The sequence below is a fragment of the Schistocerca nitens genome, chromosome 1, assembly GCF_023898315.1.
Source record: "Schistocerca nitens isolate TAMUIC-IGC-003100 chromosome 1, iqSchNite1.1, whole genome shotgun sequence".
Taxonomy (NCBI): Eukaryota; Metazoa; Arthropoda; class Insecta; order Orthoptera; family Acrididae; genus Schistocerca; species Schistocerca nitens.
In genome coordinates this window covers 657931145-657952234 of record NC_064614.1, presented here as the reverse complement: position 1 = coordinate 657952234, position 21090 = coordinate 657931145, and the positions used below count along the sequence as shown (strand labels likewise).

At 39.3% G+C, this 21090-nt stretch overlaps 1 protein-coding gene across 2 annotated transcripts in view; it reads left to right on the top strand.

Annotated features, from left to right (window-relative positions):
* LOC126258921 (zinc finger protein ZFP2-like) overlaps positions 1 to 21090 on the top strand; it is a 78680-nt gene that overhangs the window by 19190 nt on the left and 38400 nt on the right. For both annotated transcript variants that reach the window (XM_049955681.1, XM_049955680.1), the window contains exons 2-3: positions 3800 to 4001; positions 7006 to 7167. In XM_049955681.1, the coding sequence (XP_049811638.1) occupies positions 3819 to 4001; positions 7006 to 7167 (345 nt within the window). In that variant the 5' untranslated portion in view covers positions 3800 to 3818. The remainder of the gene's footprint in view (positions 1 to 3799; positions 4002 to 7005; positions 7168 to 21090) is intronic.

Genomic DNA, 21090 nt, shown 5'->3' with positions numbered 1-21090 from the left:
GTCTCTATCCCTCAATATGTGTGATGTTAAGTGAAAAATTTCAGTGATGACACCATTCTCTGAGTTTTGTGTTGCTCACTCAGTTGTTGCTGAACCCATCGTAACATGTTGCAATACAATGTCAGCAAGCAAAGAACAAGAGGTGCCTGGAAACAATGTGCAATTCATTTAAAGTTACACACTTGTCTTCCAATGTTCTGTTTCCACTGCGGTCTTCAGGTCTTCTGTGCTGAGTATAGGCATCTTGGGAGAGTTTCATTGTGCACATTGTTGAAATTTCACATCTTTTCTCACATTTCTTTTATTCATTACATTATCACCATAGACTGCTTTCAGTTAGCAGTAAATATCTTCTGGTTGCACCTTTTGAGTGTTCAGAAATCAAATAATACGCCTTACCTTAGATGGTGAAATTTTCGATTGGGGGGTTCACTTTTAATTACTTAACAGCTGGACAAGGGTGACTTCTTGCAACCTCCACTCATAGCATAATGAGTACAGCTGATATGGAAGCCTGTTCAGCTAACAGTCCTTTTTGAAATCCAGATTCTTTGGAACTGAGTGTGTTTTTTTGTATTAATATTGTGAAAAGGAAAGTTGCTACTCACCAAAGAGCGGAGATGCTGAGTCGCAGGTAGGCTCAATAAAAAGTGATTGTCCTCTCCCTTCCAGTCTCTTCTCTGTTCCCATTCTAGCACTACACATCCCTCATTACTGCATCGCACCCAGTCTCTTTACTTCTCACCTTTTCCACTATCCCTCCCACCCCTCCCCACTGCTCCGCTGCCCTCCGCCTTACCTCCCGACTGCACATAGCTGCCCTACCCTCTTTCCACCTCATCCCTGCGCGGTCCCCAACAGCACGACACTGCCTGCCACTCCTACCCTACTATCCCTCCCCCTTCCCCTCCCCGCCCCAGCCTCCTCCTTAAACCCACCCATTTGCCACTCCCATCATGCACTGGTGCTGCTCGCAGTATGGCCTCAGTTGCCTGAGACTGCAGTAATGTGTGCATGAGTTGTGTTTGCGTGGGTGTGTATGTGTGTGTTTGTTGTCTAATTTTGATGAAGTCCTTACTGGCCAAAAGCTGTATTTGTGACAGTTTTTTTGTTGTGCCTAACTGTGACTCAGCATCCCCGCTATATGGTGAGTAGCAGCTTTCCTTTTCACAATATTGCATTTCATCCAGGATTTTCCATTGTTTGATTTTTTTTCCTGTATTAAGAGTGTGTAAAGTCTATTGTATGTTATTTTCTTGTGATTTTTTGAAAATAATGGCAATAATGCACTGAATCAGTAATCGCTTTAGCTAACTTTTTTTGGCTCCTTTTTTGAGAAGTGGCTTGTCAATAGCATGTTTAATTCTCTCTGGAAAAGGACCACTGTGAAAAGCTTCAGCACTCAAGTAACTCAATGTATTCCTGTTCAGCTGAACAGCAGTCCATTATTTTACTACTGATTTCATCTCAACCTTGTGAAGATTTATTTTATAAGGGTGCCGATAACATTGAAAACTTCATTTTGGAGGTGTTGAATGCAGTTGAATTTTCTCAAACTTGTTTTGGGAGGCTATTAGGCTATTCTTAGGAACTGCAGGCTATCTGCTAAGGAAGCGTTCAAACCTGAATCATCTGCTAGGGAAAGAAAAAAATATTATCATCATCATCTTTGATCAGTTCATTGTCTACCTTTAAATTTTTTTTGTGATTTGTTTTTCCTGTCTGATTTTCTACTATCTTCCAGATAATTTTTATGTTGTCGCTGGAGGAGTTTACTTCATGTCTATAGTAATGGCAAGTAGCCATCTATTGTGGTATCACTATTTATGTCACACAAAAGTCTGGAGAAGAATGTGACACAAAAATTTAGCTTAAACTGTAATGTTCTCACATCAGATTTGTGCTGGATAGTGACACTTTGGGGGCTCCTTTGTTTGTGAAACTTGCAGCATAAACCTTTGTATGGGATATGGCACAGAACACGTTGATGTTTGGTGAGTCTCTTTCGTGTTGCAATGGTGAATGTGGATTTTCCATATCTCATATGTGAACATTGCGTCTGTTGACTTTTCCACAAAGATGGAACATTACTTCATCACTAAAAATTACACCCTGTAGAAATGCATCATCCTCCATTTTTGCTATCCCATAAGCACACAATGCGAGACCCTTTGCTTTGTCATTGGGGTTGAGAGCCTGCACAAGTTGTAATCAGTAGGGTTTGTATAGCAAACGCCTTCTCAGAACTTCCCATACAGTTGTACAGTTGGGTGGGGTATTTTAAGTTCCCGACTGGCTCTATTGGTAGACTTACTGGGGCTGCACACAGAACTTTCTTAAATCTGTCGGATACCATCCTCTGACATATGCGGTCGCCTTGTGCTTTTTCCTTTGCACACACAACCAGTTTATTTAAATTACTTAAACCAATGGCTAACGCTTTTGTGAGTTGGTGGTTGAATACCGAATTTGGTTGAAACTTCCTCTTTTCATTGGTATAAAGCTTGTTCATTTTGTATTTGTTCTTGAATACATAAGAATTTTTGAAAATGGGTCCTTCATTTAGAATAATCCAGTATATTAAGTGCATTTCTGTATAAATCCTTTTTAATTTAACAACTGTTTCAGAATGGAAACTGTACCACCTGACACACCCCAGGTTAGGAAAAATATGCTGTACAAAAGGATTGTGATGAGGACAAATGTTATGCATGACTAAGTAAAAGCTTTATGAATGCATGGTGTTTTTTCCTTTTTTTGGACATATCTGAAAGGACAGACAGAAAGTGGAATCCACAGTTGTAATGATACATACTATGTAAATTGTAGGTGGATGGGGGAGAAAGGAAAGGAAAGGGAAGGAACTAATGATATGAGCTGCATCAGGACTCTATGCGGAATCAACAGCAATGAGTGTAAATGTGTGCAGGGCTGGGAACTGAACCTGGGATGTCCTGCTTACTAGGCATGCTTTAAGCACTGTGCCACCTGGACACAAGGGTTTATTGCAAATGTGCAAAGTATCTCAGATGCTCTACCAGCTGATCCACACTCCCATATACTTGAGTATGGATTGGCATAAATGTAGAAACAAGACTCTTAGCCTGTTACAATATGAAATCCAGAAGGTATCTTCCACTGACAATATAACAGTACTTAACTGACAAAATATTGTTATCAAAAATTTCCTGTGCAATCTGGCTATGGCATTCAGATATTGAAGTCACAGTCTCTGTTTGGATGAAATGACGATTACATATTTTGGTGCTCTATAATGAATATATAAAAGCTGTTTGTAGACCACCAAAGCAAAAGCAGAAATCACACTTAGATAACTATAATGACTTCTTATTCAGAATAGTGCTTATATATGCAGTTTCAGTTGATGTGTGCCACTACTGTCTACCTTCCACATACAGAATATTCTTCTTAATAATTGTCTTAGAAAAGCACAGGATTTTTATGTCAGCTGTTGTATTATCTTTGCTGTAGTATGTGTGAATGCTATACTGAATCATGCTCTTTCTAAGTTAAGAATTTTGCTTTTACCTCTGAATTTTAATCAATATTATAATAATATTTATAGGAATTGATGCTATTAGTTACGCATAACCTTTTTCAAGTGTGCTGTGGAATACAGTTTCGGCATAGAAACATTTTCTCATATTTCAAAATAAATTGGGGGGGGGGGGGGGGGGGGGAAGAAACTAAGAATATAATTGTGTTACTGGAAGACTGAAAAAACATACACAGTTACTACAGTGTTCATTTCTGTTTACAAGAATAATGTTGTTTACAGGTCAGTACAGCTAATCACCATGCAGACAACAATAGTCGAATGCCACAGATCTGTAACTCCAGATGAAGATGCAACATCTGATCAGTTTCATCAGCTCTGCAGATTTTGTGCAAAGAAGAACAGCTGTATGATGCCCATATTCAGAGGACAAGGACTTACTGATGACTTACCATCAAAAATAAAAGCATATGTGCCAGTTGAGGTAATTATAAATGAAACCTGAAACCAGAGGGAAGAGTGATACAGTAGTACTAAAAAAAGTATTTTGAGAACTTACGTAGTTCACAAGTGAAGAAAATCCTGTCTATTCTTACTACACATTTGTGATTCAGAAGATTGTTATCTGGAAAAGATACTTCTCTTTATTTATAAGTTTTACCTTAAAAGCTCAACAAAGTTATCTGCTACAATTGCTACCTTAAATTTTATATTCCAGAGTTTAAATAAATGCTTGCAGTACTGTAGGAGAGGCAATAATGGATAGACTACAAAGTTTACTCATTATTTGAATTCAGTCAAAACTTTTTTTTAAATTATATTTATCAGTTTGAAAGCCATAGAGAAAAATTAGAAATGGGAAAATTGTTTGTAATACCTACATTATGCATCTCCAAGAAAGGAGAACTTACTTTCCAGATGTGCTTGATACCAATCACACTTACTTACAGTCCCTTCTGTTGTAGCCTACTTCTTTCAACTAAACATGGTGGTGCAGTGGTAGGAACTAGACTTGTACTTGGAAGGGCAGCAGTTCGTATTCCTATCCAGACATCATAGGTTTTCCCTAAATAATTACAGGTGAATGCTGAGATGGCTGCTTTTCTTCCCCATTTTTCCTCAGCCTGAGCCTCAGCTCTGTCTTTAATAACTGTGTTGCCAACAGTATGTTAAACTCTGAATCTTCCTTCCTCCCTTCCTGCTTATTTTTCACTTCTCAGGTTTCCAACATTTCCCAGAATATCTTTGTGTCCTGTTCCATTCATAATATGTTTTCATCTTTACTGACCCCCTTTTCCTCCCTTGCCCTCTCCTTTATGTTTTAAAATTGTGTTGATCTGTTTCTGGTTTTCCTCCCTAGTACAGCTTTTTTTACCACATCTTCCTAATTGTGTATGAATAGTGCATTTTGTTTTAAATTGTTCCAACTGTATCTCTTGACTGCACTATCTGTTGCTCGTGAATTCTCTGGTTTCCTAATGTAAGCATTTCACTATGAATTGCCACCTTGTTCTATCCTTACTGTATCTCACTTGACAGATTTCTACATTTTATTGTTACTTATCATTCTTTTCCAACTATTCTATTTCTATACATGAGGTTGAATGAATCCTTACTAAAATATGTACACCAGAAAAAGGACACAGGAAGCATTTTTTGTCACATTTGTTCTCGCTTTATTGTTCACCATATAGTGAAGATGCTGAGTCGAAGACAGGCACAACAAAAAGATTGTCAAAAAATGAGCTTTCAGCCAACAAAACCTTCTTTGCACATACACACACGCGAGCGCACAACCAACCGCCCGCCCGCCCGCCCGCCCGCCCGCCCGCCCGCCCGCCCGCCCGCCCGCCCGCCCACCCACCCACACACACACACACACACACACACACACACACACAAACACAAACAAACAAACTCTCATGCACACACATGACTACTGAGTTGAGTGTGATCTCAGCAGCTAGAGACTGCCTGTCTCTCTCTCTCTCTAAAAAAAAAAAAAAAAAAAAAAAAAAGTGGTTTTGGATGGAATGGATGGGTGAGAAAAGGAGTAGATGAAATGAAGATAGAACCAGAGGAAGAGAGAGGCAAGAGCTTAATAGAGAGAGGCTAACAGAAGAAGGGAATAGAAATATAGTGCCCAAGAAATATTGTCAGGGCACTGGTGGAAGTTACCTGTGACAATTTTTAGGAGGGACAGAGACATTGGAGGATGGAGGATAGTAGGGGAGGTGAAGGTCTCTGAGTGAGTAGTGTTGTTCAGGGTCCATAGACCTACACATACAACTAAAGTTCAGGTTGTAGAGAGGTAAGAAGTTGGAGAATGGAGGTCATGAGAAATAGGACTCTTACCTAGTTCGTAAAAAAAAGAGGAAGAAAGGGGATGGGAGAAGAATGACTTTGACTTTGTTGATTGAACCATCCAGCCATTTTTGGAACCCTAAACAGATTGTAGTGCAAAAATGCACCTGTCTTGTGCTAAATAGGACATGTACTTTGCCATTGTACAACATAGAGCTGGTTCTGGATCACTATACTGTTATTATAGCCAGCTTTTAAGTAAGGTGTGCAGTATGACGATGTTTGCTTATGGAACCAGTGGTTTCCTTGGCCATAGTGTCAAGAGATTAGGTAACAATGTCTGTAGGACTAGATGTTACAGTAGGCGGGCAAAAATTGTAGAAGACTGAGGTTGAAATATATATGACATACAAGTAGGTGTAAGTACTATTCCAAGATGGGAAGGATCAGCACAGGAGAGCAAATTTTGACAGGCCGCATCAGAAGACTGAAAAATGGGTGTGGGAGTCATTCTCTGGGCCTGTGCTGTCTCTGTGATGTCCTCATTATAGATGGATCATTAAACTCCACCTTCCTTCCATTATTCAACTTGATGGGACTCTGCCTTACATAGGAAATATGCTTTTTAATGTTGGAACCATAATTTTCTAACTGAACAGAGAACAGATTTGAAAAGCTTGACATAGGGAAAGCTTTCTTTCCAGATGTTTCTGTTCTTTGATATTTTTCTTGTGTATCATAAAAAAAAGCTTTATCAGCTAGAAACCTGTGAAGAACAAATAACCTGTTACAGCTAAACACCTCACTGCTCTGCTAAAATATTGCTGGAGATATCTAACCGTATGCAACTACTTGTTACAACATTGTTGATCTGGTAATAAACTCAAGTCCGTGTACTGAAGAAATTTATTGGAACAGTGTTCCATGCTTGAATCATCTTCTGTTTGTCCTTTTTTTCTTTAAAGTTGTTCATGTTGGGTGTGCATATTTCTTGATAAGCGTGTGCTCACATTACATTGGTGTTTTCTTTCCCCTCTTTTGTTTTCACCTCTCTGGTATAAGGCCTTCCTGTCACCACACCAACTTAACCTAAACTGCTATAGAATGGAAGGGTGTTTTGAACTACATGAATTTCCAGACCATTAGTGTTAATACCATGTTTTCTTTCACTATGTGTGTTGCAGGTTTCTGAGGATGACACCTTACCTTTACAAATCTGCAGCCCTTGTGTTCAGTGCCTTACAATGTGGCATGAATTTATCACTGGCTGTCTAAAAGCAGATGAAAACTTAAGAGTCACTTATCAAGAAATACTGAAAGCTAAAGCTGGTAGAGATGGTTCTAAGGTATGTTGATTGTTTGTAATACAAAAAACCGTTTCATTTGCACATTTCTCCAGGAAAATAGTTGCCTTATAAATATGTAATATTGTTTTGTATATGGATGTATGATATTTGTTGCTATATAAGAAATGATCAGAAACTACTTATATTACCACTTCTTTATTTACATTAAAGAACAAATATTATTACAGTTTTTACATTTGGATTCATTTAAGCATATTGTATCATCTGAGTACTTAATTATTTGTTCTTTTCATGTGGAAAAGAATTTGCTCGTTAGAGGAAAATAACATTGTCAAAGAAGAAATTAGTGATTGTCTAACATTTCAGCAATATTATTTACAGACACAATACCTTTCAAATGTTTGCAGCTGTTAAGTTTTGATCATCACTGGTCTTCTTCTTCAGGTCTAATAATAATAAAATAAAAAGAGAATCCTGTGCAACTACTTAAAAACAAATGTAATTTCACATGGGTGTTGTACACTTTTATAACAAGCAGTATGCTACAACATTTTGGGGCCTGCACTAGTCATGCATGTTCGCAGTCAGTAGAGTTTGCTGGTTCTTGTACAGTGGAACCTGGCTATAACAACATTCAAAGGACCATGAAAATTATGTTGTTAAAAATGAGTCTTTGTAACTGAGATTCATATTTTCAGTCTGTCGTGGTGCTAAATGGAAAACAGTAGATTTATTTAGCCATATTTTGCACAGTTTTCACTCTTAAGCTTACACGAATACAATACGTACAGCAGTATGTCGAGTACTTACCAGACTTCTTTACTTAGGAGTAAAGTAATCAGTCATTTTACTCTGCTTTCTATTTGCCCAATACACACTTTTAAATTACAGTCTATGTTCGTTATTTCATTTGCAGTGTCACTGCTCCCTTCCCTACCTTCATAGACCATGTTCACAATTGTAATAGCTTCTAAAGTGTCACTTATAGTAGTTATAAGCTCTTTATTTCTTCCTTCTTCTTCTTCTTCTTCTTCACCTGCTTCACTCACTCCATGGTCACCGTGGCCCTGATTCTTCACTTCATTTGCAATTTTGTCTTCAGTTTGCACTTTGGTTGTAACAAAGTCATCATCTACTGTTGCATACATTTCATAGTTATGCTGTTTGAGAATACGACAATTGATTTCTGGAAGCAATGCAGATAGCAACAAATCATCAGTATCACTGAATGTGTCATCAGTTTCAGCAGCATTTATTCTTTCATTTGTGTTTACCACATGATGTAAACAGTTCTGTTGTGACCCGGCTCCAAGCTTTGGTAATGCAACTGATTGCATCCATCAGTGTAAGAGAGTAATCTGCTTTTTCTCAATGCATTGTGTCATTTTCAGTAGTATGAGCTTAACAATAGTGACATTGTGGACTCATAGTCACTCCTTGGTCTATGGGCTGCAACAAGTGTGTCATATTTGCAAGAAGAAAACAAGCTTAATATTCTCCAGACCAGAGAAAGCCGGATGCGCTGGACAGTTGTCAGCAAGAACCAGTATCTTTCTTTTTTTACTTCCAAGCTCTCGATTCCCATGCCTTGTTTCAGCTTCAAAGAGTTCGGAGGTTGTCTAGGACTTTTTATTAGCATTGTAGTACACTAGTGGATTTTTTACATGCTTAAAAAACATAGGACTTTTTTATTTACTTATCATGAGCAATTTTTTCTTCTCAGTTCCATCTGTGTTAGCACAAATCAGAGTTGTTGTTCCTTCTTTAGATAACTGACCACCAACACATTTTTTGCCCTTGAGTTTCAGAGTTTGTCAGGTTTCAAGTTAAAGAAAATTCCAGACTCGTCTGCATTAAAGAATTGACAGTGTGCATATCATTCACAAATTGTAGGCCACATGGTAATGAGCCATTGTTGGATTGTTTCAGTGTTTACACTGTTGGCTTCACTGCTCACTTTGCCAAAAGTAATGCCGCCACATTGCTTGAATCTATCAATCCAGCCCTGCTGCACACAAATTCTTTATCTTTTAATTTTTTGGCAAATTCGTCTGCTTTCACCATAAGGAGATATCCACTAATGAATACATTGATGCTTCCCTGTTGCTTAAACAACGTAAGCAGAACTTCATACACATTGCTCCACTCAGCTTTCCATAACTGCTTAATTTTAGATCCATTTTGTTCAAACACAGTAGCAATTTTATTCTCTTTCTTCCAAATCATTTGGACTGTGAAATTTACAAGCCAAATTGGTGACACGTCACCTTTTTAGCTGCATTCTAGATTTCAAGAATCACTTTCACTGTTAAAACTCTTCTTTTACTGGCCACACTGTTGTAAAATGCATTTACTTCATGCAGGAGGATCGTACAAACATACCGCCGTTTGAGTCTCGTACAGATTCCCATATGGAAGACATAGTGATAGACATCCCTGGGGTTGTGAAGCAGCTGAATGGGTTGAAAATAAATAAATCGCCAGGTCCTGATGGGATTCCAATTTGGTTTTACAGGGAGTACTCTACTGCATTGGCTCCTTACTTAGCTTGCATTTATCGTGAATCTCTTGCCCAACGTAAAGTCCTGAGCGACTGGAAAAAAGCGCAGGTGATGCCTGTATATAAGAAGGGTAGAAGGACGGATCCTCAAAATTACAGACCAATATCCTTAACATCGGTTTGTTGCAGGATTCTCAAACATATTCTCAGTTCGAATATAATGAATTTCCTTGAGACAGAGAAGTTGCTGTCCATGCATCAGCAGGGCTTTAGAAAGCATCCCTCCTGCAAAATGCAACTCGCCCTTTTTTCACACGATATCTTGCGAACCATGGATGAAGGATATCAGACGGATGCCATATTCCATGACTTCTGGAAAGCGTTTGACTCGGTGCCCCACTGCAGACTCCTAACTAAGGTATGAGCATATGGGATTGGTTCCCAAGTATGTGAGTAGCTCGAAGACTTCTTAAGTAATAGAACCCAGTACGTTGTCCTCGATGGTGAGTGTTCATCGGAGGTGAGTGTATCATCTGGAGTGCCCCAGGGAAGTGTGATAGGTCCACTGTTGTTTTCTATCTACGTAAATGATCTTTTGGATAGGGTGGATAGCAATGTGCGGCTGTTTGCTGATGATGCTGTGGTGTACGGGAAGGTGTTGTCGTTGAGTGACTGTAGGAGGATACAAGATGACTTGGACAGGATTTGTGATTGGTGTAAAGAATGGCAGCTAACTCTAAATATAGACAACTGTAAATTAATGCAGATGAATAGGAAAAAGAATCTTGGAATGTTTGAATATTCCAGTAGTAGTGTAGTGCTTGACACAGTCATGTCGATTAAATATTTGGGCGTAACATTGCAGAGTGATATGAAGTGGGACAAGCATGTAATGGCAGTTGTGGGGAAGGCAGATAGTCGTCTTCGGTTCATTGGTAGAATTTTGGTAAGATGTGGTTCTTCTGTAAAGGAGACCGCTTATAAAACACTAATACGACCTATTCTTGAGTACTGCTCGAGCGTTTTGGATCCCTATCAGGTTGGATTGAGGGAGGACATAGAAACAATTCAGAGGTAGGCTGCTAGATTTGTTACTGGTACATTTGATCATCACAGTGTTATGGAAATGCTTCAGGGACTCGGGTGGGAGTCTCTAGAGGAAAGGAGGTGTTCTTTTCGTGAATCGCTACTGAGGAAATTTAGAGAACCAGCATTTGAAGCTGACTGCAGTACAATTTTACTGCCGCCAACTTACATTTCATGGAAAGACCACAAAGTTAAGATAAGAGAGATTAGGGCTCGTACAGAGGCATATAGGCAGTCATTTTTCCCTCGTTCTGTTTGGGAGTGGAACAGGGAGAGAAGATGCTAGTTGTGGTACAAGGTACCCTCCGCCACGCACCGTATGGTGGATTGCGGAGTATTTATGTAGATGTAGATGTAGATGTACTTTGTTACAGATTGTTATGGGAACTGACATCACGTGTACTGTTGATGAGTACTGTGACTGTCACTACTTCTTTAGTATGAATATGCTAGGATAACAATGAGGTGAGGAGTCTGTACTACACCTGTTGTCGACGAAAGGGCTTTTCCTAGCTTGTCATATGAGAAGATGAAGGCTGGTGTCTTTGATGGGCCACAGATTCGGCAACTTATTCAAGATGAACGTTTCACAGAAACAATGACTGAACTTGAAAATTCAAAAGTATTGTCAAGGACTTTCTAGGAAATACACGAGCCCAGAATTACATCAAAATTGTTCAACAACTCTTAGGGAGCTTTAAAAAGCTTGGCTGTAACATGAGTATCCAACTGCATTTCTTACGTAGCCATCTTGCTAACTTTCCAGAAAATCTTGGTGCTGTTAGCGATGACAGGGTGAGCGATTCCACCAAGATTTGAAGGTCATGGAAGCAAGGTATCAAGTCTAGATGGGATGTCAGTATGATGGCTGACTACTGTTGGAGCATCAAGCGAGAATGTCCTCAGATGGAACATTGTAGGAAAAGTTATGAGCAAAAATTTGTACCCTAATATCTTTGTTTTTATTATTTGTACAAACACAATGTAACTTTGAATATTATAACCTTTGAATGAATAAAATATTCTAATATTCTAGTATGTTTGGTTAGTACCCACTTTATTTTCCTTTGTATGCCCAGTTGTAATAACATTTAGGGTAAAGAGAGAGTATCCTGTAGTTTAAAAACTTGACATGGTAGAGAAAAACTGCTAACAATTTTGAATTCAGTGACCAAAAATTAGTTAAGAACAAGTCACAGATCTAGGACAACAAAATGGCTGTTCCCCAGTGTTATTTGTGTGGGGGAACTAAGGTCTCCAAGGAGTTGTAGCAATCAGGAAGACAGGTGACATTCATCTTTTTTTGTCATTCCTCAGCAAGTGAAGTACTATAACTGTTATGCTATCCGAAGACTCTTAGAGGCTGCTTGTGTCATACAACACCTAGGGTCAGTGAGTGTGAAAAAAGTTCAATGAAAGAAAAAGTATCACTCCGTAGATGGTATTAGAACCTAGGACCGACATTTGGAGATTTGTTTTGAGTAAGTTTGTCACCTTCCCCCATGAACCATGGACCTTGCCATTGGTGGGGAGGCTTGCGAGCCTCAGCGATACAGATGGCCGTACCGTAGGTGCAACCACAATGGAGGGGTATCTGTTGAGAGGCCAGACAAACATGTGGTTCCTGAAGAGGGGCAGCAGCCTTTTCAGTAGTTGCAGGGGCAACAGTCTGGATGATTGACTGATCTGGCCTTGTAACATTAACCAAAACGGCCTTGCTGTGCTGGTACTGCGAACGGCTGAAAGCAAGGGGAAACTACAGCCGTAATTTTTCCCGAGGACATGCAGCTTTACTGTATGATTAAATGATGATGGCGTCCTTTTGGGTAAAATATTCCGGAGGTAAAATAGTCCCCCATTCGGATCTCCGGGCGGGGACTACTCAAGAGGACGTCGTTATCAGGAGAAAGAAAACTGGCATTCTACGGATCGGAGCGTGGAATGTCAGATCCCTTAATCGGGCAGGTAGGTTAGAAAATTTAAAAAGGGAAATGGATAGGTTAAAGTTAGATATAGTGGGAATTAGTGAAGTTCGGTGGCAGGAGGAACAAGACTTTTGGTCAGGTGATTACAGGGTTATAAATACAAAATCAAATAGGGGTAATGCAGGAGTAGGTTTAATAATGAATAAAAAAATAGGAGTGCGGGTTAGCTACTACAAACAGCATAGTGAACGCATTATTGTGGCCAAGATAGACACAAAGCCCATGCCTACTACAGTAGTACAAGTTTATATGCCAACTAGCTCTGCAGGTGATGAAGAAATTGATGAAATGTATGATGAGATAAAAGAAATTATTCAGGTAGTGAAGGGAGACGAAAATTTAATAGTCATGGGTGACTGGAATTCGTCAGTAGGAAAAGGGAGAGAAGGAAACATAGTAGGTGAATATGGATTGGGGGGAAGAAATGAAAGAGGAAGCCGCCTTGTAGAATTTTGCACAGAGCATAACTTAATCATAGCTAACACTTGGTTCAAGAATCATAAAAGAAGGTTGTATACCTGGAAGAATCCTGGAGATACTAATAGGTATCAGATAGATTATATAATGGTAAGACAGAGATTTAGGAACCAGGTTTTAAATTGTAAGACATTTCCAGGGGCAGATGTGGATTCTGACCACAATCTATTGGTTATGAACTGCAGATTGAAACTGAAGAAACTGCAAAAAGGTGGGAATTTAAGGAAATGGGACCTGGATAAACTGAAAGGACCAGAGGTTGTAAAGAGTTTCAGGGAGAGCATAAGGGAACAATTGACAGGAATGGGGGAAAGAAATACAGTAGAAGAAGAATGGGTAGCTCTGAGGGATGAAGTAGTGAAGGCAGCAGAGGATCAAGTAGTTAAAAAGACGAGGGCTAATAGAAATCCTTGGGTAACAGAAGAAATATTGAATTTAATTGATGAAAGGAGAAAATATGAAGCAGGCAAAAGGGAATACAAACGTCTCAAAAATGAGATCGACAGAAAGTGCAAAATGGCTAAGCAGGGATGGCTAGAGGACAAATGTAAGGATGTAGAGGCTTGTCTCACTAGGGGTAAGATAGATACTGCCTACAGGAAAATTAAAGAGACCTTTGGAGAGAAGAGAACCACTTGTATGAATATCAAGAGCTCAGATGGCAACCCAGTTCTAAGCAAAGAAGGGAAGGCAGAAAGGTGGAAAGAGTATATAGAGGGTTTATACAAGGGCGATGTACTTGAGGACAATATTATGGAAATGGAAGAGGATGTAGATGAAGATGAAATGGGAGATAAGATACTGCGTGAAGAGTTTGACAGAGCACTGAAAGACCTGAGTCGAAACAAGGCCCCGGGAGTAGACAACATTCCATTAGAACTACTGATGGCCTTGGGAGAGCCAGTCATGACAAAACTCTACCATCTGGTGAGCAAGATGTATGAGACAGGCGAAATACCCACAGACTTCAAGAAGAATATAATAATCCCAATACCAAAGAAAGCAGGTGTTGACAGATGTGAAAATTACCGAACTATCAGTTTAATAAGTCACAGCTGCAAAATACTAACGCGAATTCTTTACAGACGAATGGAAAAACTGGTAGAAGCGGACCTCGGGGAAGATCAGTTTGGATTTCGTAGAAATGTTGGAACACGTGAGGCAATACTAACCTTACGACTTATCTTGGAAGAAAGATTAAGAAAAGGCAAACCTACGTTTCTAGCATTTGTAGACTTAGAGAAAGCTTTTGACAACGTTAACTGGAATACTCTCTTTCAAATTCTGAAGGTGGCAGGGGTAAAATACAGGGAGCGAAAGGCTATTTACAATTTGTACAGAAACCAGATGGCAGTTATAAGAGTCGAGGGGCATGAAAGGGAAGCAGTGGTTGGGAAGGGAGTGAGACAGGGTTGTAGCATCTCCCCGATGCTATTCAATCTGTATATTGAGCAAGCAGTAAAGGAAACAAAACAAAAGTTCGGAGTAGGTATTAAAATCCATGGAGAAGAAATAAAAACTTTGAGGTTCGCCGATGACATTGTAATTCTGTCAGAGACAGCAAAGGACTTGGAAGAGCAGTTGAACGGAATGAACAGTGTCTTGAAAGGAGGATATAAGATGAACATCAACAAAAGCAAAACGAGGATAATGGAATGTAGTCAAATTAAATCAGGTGATGCTGAGGGGATTAGATTAGGAAATGAGACACTTAAAGTAGTAAAGGAGTTTTGCTATTTAGGGAGTAAAATAACTGATGATGGTCGAAGTAGAGAGGATATAAAATTTAGACTGGCAATGGCAAGGAAATCATTTCTGAAGAAGAGAAATTTGTTAACATCGAGTATAGATTTAAGTGTCAGGAAGTCGTTTCTGAAAGTATTTGTATGGAGTGTAGCCATGTATGGAAATGAAACATGGACGATAACCAGTTTGGACAAGAAGAGAATAGAAGCTTTCGAAATGTGGTGCTACAGAAGAATGCTGAAGATAAGGTGGGTAGATCACGTAACTAATGAGGAGGTATTGAATAGGATTGGGGAGAAGAGAAGTTTGTGGCACAACTTGACTAGAAGAAGGGATCGGTTGGTAGGACATGTTTTGAGGCATCAAGGGATCACAAATTTAGCATTGGAGGGCAGCGTGGAGGGTAAAAATCGTAGAGGGAGACCAAGAGATCAATACACTAAGCAGATTCAGAAGGATGTAGGTTGCAGTAGGTACTGGGAGATGAAGAAGCTTGCACAGGATAGAGTAGCATGGAGAACTGCATCAAACCAGTCTCAGGACTGAAGACCACAACAACAACAACAAGTTTGCCACTTCACATTGCCCCACATTTGTGTAGTCCTTCACAGTCAAAGGGTTTCTTAAATTAGTCCTGGAGTGGATTTTTTATTCTTACCCGGTGCTCTGTATATCCACCCTGACCCTAAGGGGATTTTATATTTGTCAATTGCGTTGTTTTAATCCTGACATTTTGGTGATGGAGTATGCCCTTAAAAGCTTATTCCAATAATGCTTCAAAATGTAAGAAACAAGAACAAGAATGATGGGCGAGCTGGGAGCCCTTGCCAACAGGGTGGAGCTCCAAATTGACTGCCAGATTTTGGTATCCTCAACTTACCCTTACAAAAACTTGCCATTAATTTTGCAGTGGAGAGGAAGGATTGGTGTATTGGCAAGATATGTCCCACCTCCACCTGTTTTTCTTGATGTGTTCGCTCTTCTTGTTTCCTCTTAAGACAAGGGGGCTGATTTTATTAATCCCTTCTTCATCACATGTGTGTACCCATACTGACAAGGGAACCTCCCCATCGCACCCCCCTCAGATTTAGTTATAAGTTGGCACAAGTGGATAGGCCTTGAAAAACTAAACACAGATCAATCGAGAAAACACGAAGAAGTTGTGTGGAACTATGAAAAAATAAGCAAAATATACAAACTGAGTAGTCCATGTGCAAGATAGGTAACATCAAGGGTAGTATGAGCTCAGGAGCACCGTGGTTTCGTGGTTAGCGTGAGCAGCTGTGGAGTGAGAGGTCCTTGGTTCAAGTCTTCCCTCAGGAGAAAAGTTTACTTTCTTTATTTTCACAAACTTATGATCTGTCCGTTCGTTCATTGACGTCTCTGTTCACTGTAATAAGTTTAGTGGCTGTGTTTTGTGACCGCACCGCAAAACCTTGCGATTAGTAGACGAAAGGATGTGCCTCTCCAAAGGGAACCGAAAAAATTTGATCGCAAGGTCATAGGTCAACCGATTCCTCCACAGGAAAACAAGTGTGATATATTCTATACGACACTAGTGACGGCATGTGCGTCACATGACAGGAATATGTTGTCGACCCACTTAACTTGTACATTTGGCGAATGGGTAAAAAGATTCTTCTACCTTGCCCGATTTAGGTTTTCTTGTGAATGTGATAATCACTCCCAAAAAAGTGATGAAAATATAAGCGTTTGTCACATAAACTGAAAATAAAATGTTAAACTTTTCACCCGAGGGAAGGCTTGAACCAAGGACCTCTCGTTCCGCAGCTGCTCACGCTAACCACAGGACCACGGCACTCCTGAGCTCACTCTATCCTTGGTGTTGCCTATCTTGCGCATGGACTACTCAGTTTGTATGTTTTGCTTATTTTTTCATAGTTCCACACAACTTCTTCCTGTTTTCTCGATTGATCTGTGTTCAGTTTTTCAAGGCCTATCCACTGTGCCAACTTACAACTAAATCTGAGGGGGGGTGCGATGGGGAGGTTCCCTTGTGAGCATAACTACATATTGACGACCACTGTTCTTCCTCTGCTAGTATCACAAGTGTAATGGCATCGTCTTATTGGAATATTTGATTGTCTTCAGGGCACTGGCACTGCCAGGATCATGCTCCCTTGTCCTCTGGTAAGATAACTGGGCATGATGAAGATGATTCCTTGACGCTTGATAACATTGCTGTGAATGGCAAAATAGAAATCTCACAGTTGATGGTCAGTTCGTCGTCCTCCCAGCAGCTGCAGCTCGGTGTCGCCTCCACCACTGCCGCTAACACTGTATCAGCTAGCTATTGCTTTTCAAAGTACCTGATCTAGGATTATGTTGCAAGGCTGAAAATATTGTGATCTCTGTGGGCCGTCAAAAACCATGTGCCCTTTTCTACTACAGGCAAGCAAACTGCCTTGTTTCCGGTCATGTTGCCTAATGATAGTGTAGGTAGTAACATGCAGCTTGGGCAGACTGAGACATCTTAAAGTATCATTTATGGGTTAGTTCCACACTCCAGAAAAAATATTCTCGCAGATTTTGAAGGAGACATTTCATTTGTAATCTCATTTGAAGAGAGCCTTAACAAGGTGGCCGAGTTGCAGCAAATAGATATTGCACTCTGATATTGGCAAAAAGTAAACAAACAGGTTGAAAGGCACTACTTTTCATCTGCATTTTTAGGGCATACCACTGATGCCGATGTGTTAAGTAGTTTTTAGAAATAAACTTCTGACCTGAATATTACAAACTTCTTCAGCTAACAGTGGATGGCCAACTTGGGCATTCTTAAAGGACTTGCATCTTAATCTGAAGAGTATTCATGGGGACAGTACATCAGCTTTTATTGGTTTGGGATCTTGTGGTCTGAATATAGTTCACCAGAGTTTCAAGAATGCAGACTTAAAACTGGGGTGTTGTATTTTTTCTGAGAGAAATTTATAATGTATTGAAGAAACCACCTGCACAAAGAGCTGATTATAAAAGATTTAATAAGCCCAAAAATCTTCCCTTCCCTAAAAGGTTTTTCTCTGTGTGCTGGCTTGAAAATGAGAATGAGGCCGATCGGGTTGTAAAAATCACCTCCTTTATAAAGATTTACGTGGACAAAGTAAAAGAACTCAACATTAAAATAGATACTTACAACTGGCGAATGATGTTGAAGTATCTTGAAGATCCTGCTGGCTAAAATATCTTTTTTGGCTTTGTTTCAGGGCAGGTCACACCCTTCTTGAGGGAATTCCATTGTAAAACCCTCATGGCACCTTTCCTGTACAAAGCTCCTTGTCTTCTATTCTTGCTAATGTATTGTCCAAAGCAGCTAAGCTTGATGTATTCTCTGCGGCAAAATCGGTATGTAATATAAAACCTGATGATGATGCTAGCCTAATTCCTGCCAAAGAAATTAACTTAGGTCATGCTGTATGGTCTGATCTGAGAAATGTAAAAGTGCCTGTCAAAGATATTTTAACATTCAGGACTGAGTGCATGGACTTTGTGATCAAAATGTGCTCAGACCTCCTCCAAAATTCATCTTTGAAGTATAGCATTTGTAGATACATAACCTTTTGTGATCCAGCTGTGATAAATAGCAACCCAAGAACTAGCAAGAGTATAATCTCAGATGCCTTGCAGACATTCTCTTTACAGATTTAGATGAGTGCTAAGGACTGTGATGAAGTTGAGAAAGAATCCGTGTAACTTCTCGGTAAGCTAGAATATTTGGATCTCTGGGCAAGCTACAAGGGAGGAGAGAGAGAATCGATCACTTTTGGGGAGAGATACTGGATGGTGGTACCACCTGTCACCATTTGTATAGTTTTCCTCAAAAGCTTCTCATTCTGACCCATGGTGAAGCCTCCATAGACCAAGGTTTTTCCATTAATAAAGAGTATATGACAGACAACCAAGAAAGCAAGATGTTGGTAGCCATATGTTGAGTATATGATGGCCTGAAATTGGCTGACAGTGTCTTCAAGAATGAAACAAGAAAATGATTCACGACTATTGCAGTGCGTGAGATTAGTATGGTGAGGCTCTAAAGCAGGAACAATGTGAAGGGAATGACGCAGCCATGAGAAATACATGGAAGAGGTCCATCGTCCAGCAAGTTAATGAACTGAAAGCCAAAAAGTCTTAGATACTAGCCAAGATGGCCACAGAACTGAGTGGAATTGATGAAGAGATTGCTTCTCTCACAAGGAGTTTTGACTGGTTTTCATTGATTGATTTTCATTGTTTGTCTGACTTTTTAGTGTTTAACAAAACACTGAGAATTATTTGGAAGAGAAAATGTCACCATATATATACCCCAGTGCTGCCATGTTACTTTTGAAATTTAAATGTTATCTCATACAATATATTCCTTTTATGTTTCTTGTCCAATCTGATGCATTATATCGCCTGGAAAGTTCATAGATCCTGTATGGGAGAAGGAGTAAAAACATGCTCTTAATTCAAAGTTTGTGTGGACTCATTAATAAACACATAAATCTTTTACCTAAAAATGGCACATTTTTATGCAACTTGCCTGTAAAGAAGGCAATAACTTGTTCATTCAAGATTAGAGGTAAAAACATGTTCAGAAATACAGAAGTCCTTATATTTTTTTGTGAACTTATCTGTTTAATTACCCTTCAGGTGTCAAAATTTGTCAGGGAAAAATGCTACAACTGAGTCTGGAAATCAGGGAATTTCATTTTGGGGAACTTGTGGTAACCGATTTTTCCAGATATGAAATCTGGCTTGGTAAAGTGATGTATTACTTTAGTCACAAATAAATAAATGATGATGTAACCATTGAAATAAAAAGAAAAACTGTCAGTTTGCCAGGAAGAAAATGATGGATGTACCTGTTACCAGTGTGTGATTGTTGAAATCTGTGGGGACTGATGACCACAGATGTTAAGTCCCATAGTGCTCAGAGCCATTTGAACCATTGAAATCTGTGATATGTAGCACTTAAGAAACCAACTGGGAGTTTACTTGCTTAAATTCAGATGGTCTTTCAAACCATATGGTTAGTCTCAAAGGCCATACTATCATTACAACAGTAATCCAGTGTACTAACCAAAAAGTTATGTGCACATACATATGCCCAAATTAGCAAATGATGCCAATTGTAAATATGTTCATATGTGTGTGCACTATTACAAGGGCCACTGATGCCCATGGAGTTTTCTGTAACATTTCATTTACATTATGCTATAACATATGATATTTTAATGCTAGATTTATGTGCTTGTGCTCTTGAGAACAACAGAAAAGTTGAAAGTCACTAATCGTTTCAACCAAATTAACAACATCAATGAGGGGAAAAGTTTCTTTTAACTAATTTTGATTGATGTTTTGGTAATACAGAGGCTTGTGAGCAGTTCTCATCTGAATGTGAAAGACTATGCACTTATTGTGTTCACCTATTTTTGTGTAGTCTCTTTTTGGGGCAAAGCACTTTTTGAAATGTTTTCCACAAGTAGATTTCATTAATGGAAAGTGATTTTGGAAAGTCTGCAAAATACTCACCGCTATCACAACCTTCCCATTGTGATTGGAGCATTTTACTGCCAAAGATATTAAATGTGGGAAACAGGTGGCAGTCAGAAAGTGACAAATCTTTCTGGTCCAACTCTTTACTCACGAGCAAAGTATCTTTTCAAGTAGGTGTGTTGCCCTATAGAAATGATTTCTTTTTCTTTTCCTCTAGGTCTCAACTCATGACTTTTTTTCCATCCAGTATGTCCAGCAGACCTGTGCTAGTTATTGTTGTACCCATTCGAGATTATCAATAAGCAGAATCCCTTTTGCATCCCACAAAACATTGGCTATAACCAATCTGGCAGATGACATTAGCTCCACCTTTTCTGCTACAGAACTGCTGATTTCAGCCCACTGCACTGATTACTGTTCCATTTATGGAATGAAAACCTGTGCCTCGTACATGCTAAAAAATTGTGCACCATCAATTGTGTTTCTTTGTAAAACTATTTTTGAAAAGTGCTAATAAAATTATTTTCTCATTTGCCTTTGATGAGAATTTAACAGTGTGAATGGGCTGTTGTTGCAGTTTTGGACCACAGATCAAATTTCATTGGCTGTAAACTGTGCAAAATATTGAATTTAACAATTCCTCATTAACTTTTAACAACTTTGAATTAGTTA